Source organism: Sinocyclocheilus rhinocerous, unplaced genomic scaffold (assembly GCF_001515625.1).
Source record: "Sinocyclocheilus rhinocerous isolate Xijiao unplaced genomic scaffold, SAMN03320098_v1.1 scaffold604, whole genome shotgun sequence".
NCBI lineage: Eukaryota > Metazoa > Chordata > Actinopteri > Cypriniformes > Cyprinidae > Sinocyclocheilus > Sinocyclocheilus rhinocerous.
Window position 1 is genome coordinate 1,203,020 of NW_015658518.1, and position 9,234 is coordinate 1,212,253.

The following is a 9,234-nucleotide window of genomic DNA, read 5'->3' on the forward strand; positions in this document are numbered from 1 at the left end:
ATTAGCCAATGTGAGAAAGGCCTTTAGTTGCTTAGAAGTTAGCCTGCAGTCCTTTGAAACCTAGTGGACTTTTACACGTCTTGCTTTTAGAGTGATCTTTGTTGGTGGACCACTCCTGGGGAGGGTAACAGTGGTCTTGAATTTCCTCCATTTGTTCACAATCTGTCTGACTGTGGATTGGTGGAGTACAAACTCTTTAGAGATGGCTTTGAAACCTTTTCTAGCCTGATGAGCAACACCAACTCTTTTTCTGAGGTCCTCAGAGATCTCAATTGTTTGTGCCATGATACACTTCCACAAACATGACCAAACTTTGATAGATCCCTGTTCTTTAAATAAAACCGGGCACACACTGACACCTGATAGTCATCTCACTGATTAAAAACACCTCTGAATAGATGGACTCTAATTTCACCTTTAAATTAAAAGCTTATCCTAGAGGTTCACATACTTTTGCCGCTCACAGATATGTAATATTGTAATAATTTTCCTGAATAAATAAATGACAATATATATTGACATTAAATGACAATATATATATATAACAGTATATCTTTTCATCTCATTTGTTTGATTGGGTTCTCTGTCTACTTTCAGGACTTGCATGAAAATCTGATGATAGATCTATCTATCTATCTATCTATCTATCTATCTATCCATCTATCATATTGGTATCCATCTATCTATAATATCAAATATAATATTAGGTTATGTCAAACTTTCTCTCAATGAGTGTGTTCACATGCACGTTCTTAAGCCGATTATGCTTAATAAGCCGAAAACGCATGTGGTCATGTAAACACGGTAACCCGCTTTCTTTTATCGGAGTAAGGTCATAAACGGCGTAAGCATAAACCAGTCTACACAGGTAGTTTTCTGTCTCTTACCCCAATTCTGCATGGCATGTAAACGCAATAACCCGCTTTCTGTCAGATTATTGAAGTGCGCATGTGCGATACGTGACAGGAACGCTTTGTTAGTGCAGATTTAAGCACATCCAGACAGTGCACACGTTTTGGGGTAAAGAAAGAAGGAAATATATCACAAAAGCAGACTCTTTCATAACTCAGAAAATGATAAAAGTGGTCTCGTGCAGCAGAAGTAGAAATGGTTCAGTGAAAACGCTGCATCTGTAACTGCATGAGAGGATAATAGCCTAGCCTATATGAGCTGTAAGTTTCGCGCACTGACATGTTGCAAGCTTTATTTAACATTATATCTGACAAACATATGGATGCGGAGTCAGATATGCAAATGATTATATTTTGACGTCAGGGAAATAACCTGATTTATTAATAAAGTCATGAAAACGCAGCTTACTTGTGTTGTCAGGTTGCTGATGTGCAAGTAAACGGGGACAACTGGTTATTTTAATAGGCTGATATTTGAGTTATCAGCTTACTGGTGTGCATGTAAACGTGCTCATAGATTACAAGCAAGATGTGACATCTATCCATCCATCCATCCATCCATCTATCTATCTATCTATCTATCCGTCCATCCATCCATCCATCTCTATCTCTCTCTCTATCTATCCGTCCGTCCATCCATCTCTATCTATCTATCTATCCGTCCATCCATCCATCTCTATCTCTCTCTCTCTCTATCTATCCGTCCGTCCGTCCATCCATCTCTATCTCTCTATCTATCTATCCGTCCATCCATCCATCCATCCATCCATCCATCTATCTATCTATCTATCTATCTATCTATCCGTCCAGCCGTCCATCCATCTCTATCTCTCTGTCTCTCTATCTATCTACCGGTATCTATCTACCGGTATCTATCTATCTATCTATCAAAACCAACCAATCTTGGCAAAACTTTCTTATAATGCACCTGTTTAATGGTGAAACTCGATAACATGCCTATGACATTTAAATAAAGAGACTGATTTAATTTAAAATAAATACTGGTAAATCTTAATGAAGCACAAATTGACCATAAAATAGAACTGCTCCGTCTCCTGTTGGTTGGCGCGTCTCTTGGCAATGCTCGGCTTGCTGAGGTAGGTTTCCGACACGGTGGACTTGACCGATTCAGTGGAGCGGCTGTGATGGAAACATTCGGACACATCATAGTCCTCGATGGTCACCATGTCCTGGACAGTAGTGAGAGTGGCCTCTGAGGTCTTCTTGATCTGAAATAGGACAACATTTTTAGTAGGAATGTCACGGTCATGTGTCAATGCAAGAGTTCAGTAATTTTTATAGTTTTTTACAGTATTACACAACATAATTCTAGGATAGTCTTGCAACTAGGGATGCACCGATACCACTTTTTCCAGTACTCGCCCGATACCGATACTTTTATTTTTGGTACTTGCCGATACCGAGTACCGATACCAATATTTTTATTGCATCGTTTATTAATAAGAATGTGTGTCAGTGCAAGAGTGATAACAGGAGGAACAAAAGTGCTAGAAAAACACATTAAGCACTGAATAAAAGACAGGGAGGGAAAAAATCCTCTGACCGTCCCTGCTTGACATGTGTTCTGTGACTAATAGCAGGCCTTGAGCAAGACACCAGACCAAAGAAATCAATTTATAGCGAGGGGAGCGGAAGATGACCTAAGGGACCATCATTCACTTGATGGCCTTGAGGATTCATTTCTGTAACTTTCCAGTGTCAGACGTGCAACATTATCATACAGTTCTAAATATCTGGAACTGTACCACTATACCCCAAGAGGAACAGACTGACAAAATGATTGCAAAGTGAATTGCTGTGGACTGCAAACCAGTAACATGAATAAAGAATAAAGCCACTTTTTTGTGACGTGTTCAATGCTTTAATTATCATTTTTCAGAAGATATTGATAAACACTGATATAACTTGATTCAATTAGCATATCATAAAAATAAAAACTCAATTACAATATTTAATCAACTGACAGCACTAAAAAAAACAAAAATTAACCACAAAAATGGTGAAAAGGTGAAGGCAAGGAGATAAAAAAAGAAGAGGAAAAAATATTGAAAGGAGAAAATAATGAAAAAAGTAATAAATAATAATAAAACGTATTCTATGTATATAATGATAAAATATTATATGATATATAATAATTTAATATATAATATTATATAATATATAATAGCATAATATATAATATAATACTATAAATATATTATTATTTATTATATATATATATAAATAAAGTGAATTTAAATAAAGTTTGATATATAATTTATTTATTTAAAGAGAAAGAGAGAGTTTAAAATATTACTAAAATAATTCAAAGACGTAATAATTTAACCACATAAAATGGCAAAAAGGAGAAAGCAGGAGGTAAAAAAAATAAAATGGGGAAAAGATGTTGAAAGCTGGTGAAATCGCTCAGTGGAAGCATTTGTTCACCTGCTGAAAGAGGTTGCACAGTACGCAAGAGCAAATTTCTCTCACGCTGACATGCTCTCTTTCTCACACAAGCGCGCTCACACACACACAGATTTTTCTGTTTGCACAAACACTGTCTACATTTGTCTATGCTTATGTTTTACTGTGTTCTGCAAGATTGCAATGTCAAACAACCACAGTGTGTACCACGTATACTTGCAGCATAAAACTATGGCAGTTTCATCACATACTGAGCTCATCTCTCACGGTCACGTTTAGGCTGAATCATCCTTCACATCAATGGAGGATGACATACAAGTCAATGGAAACCAGCACTCACACTTAAAACAGTATGGATCCAGGTCACTGCTCTACTTGTGATTCACCGGCCTATTGTTGTAGGGACAGAAACACAGAGAGATAATCACAGGTTTAAACCTGCCTCCTGACGTTGAACTGTCTGTGGTCTGGTTTTGGTGAAGGCATGCCATTTATGGATGATATGCCACACCTATCTTGTAGGATGTGGTTTACTGGAAAAGTCAACCTCAGCTGAGCCATAACAAAGGCAGACAGGTTACAAAGAGGTAAAGTGAGTGCAGCGGGAAGGGAAGAGCTCAGTTTCAAGGACATGAAAGCAGTCCAAATGAAATGATGTGGAAAATAAGAGGGATTTTTAAAAGTATCTTTAACTGCTCGAAAAGCCTGGGCTCTTCAGCTTTTTTTAACCTCAGGTGATTAAAGACATGAATGCTAAATATAAGCTAGACTTCAAATAATAAAAGAAAAAACTCAGCTGAGCCCTATTTTCAAAGTGCATATTTTGAAATAGTATGTAGTGTGAATTACTTATAAAATAATCAAAATATAAATAAAAAATTATTTATTATTGTATGTTATTATCGTTAACTATAGAAGCAAAAAAAAAAAAAAAAATTATTCAATTAACTATACAGTTAATTCATTACTTGATATAAATTAAAGATGAACTATAATAAAATTAAACACAAAAAACTTATTTTATTTCTGCATTTCATTTCCATGTAGTTTAAGTTGAAGTACTACAATATCTAAAACTAAACTAAAACTTATAAAAGCTATATAGTTAAAAAAAAATAATAATAATGACAAAACAACAAAATTACTAAAACATTAAGTTAACAAAATAATAGTATATGATATTATATCAGTGATAGCAAAATAACAGATACAGGTTTCACTCATAAAATGTGACTTTTCAATGCATTGACAATACTTTTAGTATTACTTTTTCATTATAAAATACTTAACAGATCATTATACATTTTATATAGATGTTATACTGTGTATATATAGGTCTTTAGATGTTATATACGCAATAAACTTTTTTTTATTTGATATTTGGCTTTTGTAATTTTTTTATTTGACTTTGTCATTCAAGCCTAGTCGTCCACATACTACTTGACAGATCACATCTCATGACAGAAATGCCACGAAACTTTGATTTACTGATGTCTTTGCAAATATGAAAAATATAGGTATCTTATAAGGAAAGATGTGGCATTATGGATTATGTGTTACCAAATCTTTTCTCATTTGGAAACGCCAATTTGCTGATCAATTAACATCAGTATTCTTTTGACTATTTGATCTATAAGTTTGACAAACAAGCTGCTCGGGGTAATAAGATGGCACTGAACAAAGATGATATTTTGGCACATCTGTAGCACAGCGGCAATCAACATTAGCACTAACAGAAGGGCCCGATAATCAGTACAAAGGCAGCCAAGAGGGCCGCGATCAGACGATCAGTGCTTCACGCAGCAGCAGGAGCAGGACACAGATCTCCCAGCGTTTGATGTGCCTCCCAGAGGTTTATCTCCTGCAAAACAAACAGACACTTCCTACGGAGAACCGTGCAGTGCCTTAGTGGGGTTTTAGCGCCTGATGTGAACAGAATATCCATTGGAGTAGGCCAGAAGTGCGGCAGAGAAAGATAAAGGGAGTGGGACAGAAAGTCAGAGATAACACTGTCTATTCTCCTCTGAGAACTCAAATCTCTCCCTAATCTCTACAGCAAACACTATTTACATTATTCAATTATGAGCTTGAGAAGAAGAATGGAAAAAAGAAGAGCTGACAGCTGGATAATTGCTGAAGAAAAATGAAAGGATGAAGCAGGAAGCTTGAAATGACAGAAGGTGTGTTTGAGAATGAAGCGAAGCCGAGTGGTTTACGGCGGTTATACTATAACAATGTATTCATCGAGTCATTTCTTTTGTCATCTAATGCAGTGAAGGTTCTAGGAAACAGCTGGACTAAGACTCAACGCTATGTCCAGTATCCTGTCATGTTCATTACAGACCTTGGGTCTGATGTCAAAAGATGCTTTAAGCCATCTGGAAAAACCAGGAAGTGCCCTGACCTCACATCCTTCTGCTTCCTTTCGGCCTTGTCAGTGGTCCAGTCAATATAAACACCTGTCATTTAGCACATGTAAAGTACTAGTGATAGAACAATATAGTATATACAATCAGACGATATTTAGGACTAATAACAGTGTTGTTTGGTCAACTAAAATGACCGTTGCCACTAGTTTCAGGTCAAAGGTTTAGCAAAAGCTTTGTTTTTCTGTTTGATGTTTTGTTGTCAAATAAAGGACATTTTATGTATAAATACAGGAAAAAATCTATTTATTTTTTCATGTACGATTTTTTTTAATATTTTCAATATTCTTCCAAATTTTGGTAAATGACAACAACCAAATATATGCACTTTAAAGAAAAAAATGGGACAAAAACTACTGAAAAAAAAGGTATTTTTAACAAAGCAATGCCCAAAGTAGGCTTATAAAATATGTGAATATTTTTAATATTATTTATGTGAACAGAAAATGTTCAGAACATAAAACAAACAAATAAATAGAACACTGTAAACAAATGAAAAAAAAAATCGTATTCCTTTTACTATAATGCACAAAATATTGTAGAAACTTAATTTGCTGTAAAGTTGCTTTGCAACGATTTGTATCGTGAAAAGCGCTATACAAATAAACTTGAATTGAAACTTGAATTGAATATGTTTAATAAAATTCTCTATTTGTAGTTGAACATTAAGTCTGCCATTTATTCGAACCACATTCAGTCTCTTCACATCCTTACAACAAATTTCATTTTTTTTTATATTCCATGAGCCTCTTTCATTTTTTACAGAGAATGATATTTATACTACAACCTTCAACGTTTCAGTTAGCTTGCCATTTTTCCAGAACCATTTAGCTTCCACAACAACACTGACAGTGGGCTGAGCAATCGTTCTTTACAGCAGATGATTTATCGGCTCTTTGTTGGAAAAGACTACCAAGGACTGTACCTCCACAACAAAACCACTGCCTGAAGCAACAAAATTCACACAGGACTGACTGTTCCTAATGCTGCATGCTTGCCTAACAAGGTATGTTAAATCTGTGCAGGAATAACAATTGCACACACTGGACACACTCAGTGCCAAACTGCGATTTTGTCTGTCAAAACTGAGAAAGAGAGTCACGGCAGAGAAATAACAGGAAGAAGATAAAAGAAGAAGAGGGCAGATGTAAGACTAGTTCATCTAAGATGGACACGATAAAGCCAAAAAGACTCCTCCATCTTCCTGACCGAGTGGTTTTTCTCCGGAAGCAGCTTTCGACTTAAGGCCTGATTCAAATGTTAAGATAATAAAATGTTAAAAAGACAGACACAGTCTGCAGGAAGATAAGGGAGACGGTGTAACTGAGAGAAGCTTCTCTGCGCGTCACTCAGGTTATCTGGAGGACAGAGAAAACTCTGCAGGGAGGAAAAAAAACTATTTCTTGTAAGTCCTCCAAAAGCCTCTTTTACGATCAGCTCCTGCCAACTCAATTAAGCAAACACATTGCAAAGCAGTCTCGCTCTAATGCAACAGGAAGATACGGGATGCGCGTTCCTGGACTTGTCTAACTTATTAACAAGATTTTCAAATTCAATTATGCAGTTCAACGTCAGCTGAAATGAACACAATCACTTCAGCACTGGTGATCGTCTGATGCGGTTCTTATTTAGCAGACGCTTTATAATCCAAAGTGAATTTCTGGGAAAGCCTTTTGTGCTCAAGGGAACAAAAGTGATGGTATAGGTGGTCATTTTTAACTATTTTAAATGTACCTTCCATTGCTCCTGACCATTTCTGGTGGTGCTCGGGTCACCTTACCTCTTCGTTCTCGATCTTTAGAGTGGCCAGACGGGATTGAAGCTGCTGGAACCTCAGGAGGAGTTCTGCTTGCACTGGAGGCTGGGCCGTGATCAGACACACCTGAAAACAAACAGATTTTCAATTATAAGAAAGAAACATGACAGTCGCCATTAACCCGTAAACACCTACATTGGGGCTTTAGTGACCCAAGACGTCATTCACTACCTTCCCCCATAGGGCTGGGCGATTAATAATATCATATCGAGATGTTCATGTCTCTGTGTGAATAAGTTGTGCTGTTTCATCCACTACACAAATTCAAAAACACGCGATGCTCACGGTTTTGAGTCTACTGTCTCAATATATGAGGAGAGTTCACGTTAACTTTATCTGCAGAGATACTCTGAGAGTCATTTCACAAGCTTTTCACTGTTTCATTTGAGAAAAACTACTGTCAAATACACACTGAAACTCAAAGATCTTCACGACAAACCGCCAAAATAAAAGTTCAGTTTAACTTGAAGAAATTATGACAGAAATATTTTACTACTGTATACTAAAATGCTTTATATTTTTGTACATTATATTTTATATCACACCTTTTTTGATCATAAATTTTATATTAAATCAGAATAAAATAGAATTTAGAGAAGAAATAAAACTAGTTTCATGGGGCTCTAAATTCTATCTTACTCTGTGGAGTTTAAATGTGAACAAACAAGTTATGTTTATGTTCATTCTCAAGGTCTAACAAACATGTTGGTAGCATTTTCTCCTCCGTTATTGGTAAATGAATATTGTGCTAGTGTTTATGGCCTTATCGCCCAGCTCTGCAATTCTGATTCTGATTGGCTGTCAATGTTTTCATTGTTAATCAGCTGGGAAAAACACTTTGAAAGTGATTCCAATGATATCGTTCCTTTGTGCAGTTATCATTACTGTTGGTGTGGACTCTGCTATTCCTTTAAATTTAGAATGATTTTTAAAACTACATCTTTATTGCTATCGTTATAGTTATCATCCTTGTTGTGAACGGGCCTTTAGAGGACCTGCTCTAACAGAACAGAGCTCCCTAGAGGAGGAACCTCATATTCAAACAAATAACCAACACCTGGCACAATCATTATAACCGACTTTTATAAAGCAAAACCCAAGTTGCTTTCATTGACCAAGAGAGTACAGGCATGACCGCAAAACAACAGGTTGTAAACCATGCGCAGACATTATATCAGTGACAAAATGGCCAATTAAGGAGGATAAATCCAATAAACACTCTCTAAAAACTGCTTGAGGGTGAGAAATGCAATATGATTTGCTCTCTCAACGCTGCCAGCTGAGACACAATAAAAGCAGGATATGAAGCAATCCTGACCACATATAATTCAGAATTTAATTAAGTTTTTCTCCACTCTGTATCCTGTATGATCTCATATGCTTCAACACGGCTTTAGACAAGATTCACATGAGGTTAATGGATGGGCTGGTAGATGTACCATGGGAGATGCATTTTAAAATGAAACGTAATGTCTGCTTACAGGTTATTTGTACGGTGAAGGATGTTGGGTCATTCTAAGCAGTACATTTTCATCTTTCCATTAGGGCTGCACGATTAATCGAATGCTATTGTCATGCGCATCTCGTCAGTAAAGCCCGTTCTGTGATTAGTTGTAAATCTCCATCACATGCTTTCAGATGGAGCGGCATTTAC

General features: G+C 36.4%; 1 protein-coding gene across 3 annotated transcripts in view; it reads right to left on the minus strand.

Moving 5' to 3' along the window:
* Positions 1 to 9,234, minus strand: part of srgap1a (SLIT-ROBO Rho GTPase activating protein 1a) — a 107,247-nt gene that overhangs the window by 27,866 nt on the left and 70,147 nt on the right. For all 3 annotated transcript variants that reach the window (XM_016530830.1, XM_016530828.1, XM_016530829.1), the window contains exons 8-9: positions 7,545 to 7,646; positions 1,943 to 2,140 (exon numbers count right to left, since the gene is read on the minus strand). In XM_016530830.1, the coding sequence (XP_016386316.1) occupies positions 1,943 to 2,140; positions 7,545 to 7,646 (300 nt within the window). The remainder of the gene's footprint in view (positions 1 to 1,942; positions 2,141 to 7,544; positions 7,647 to 9,234) is intronic.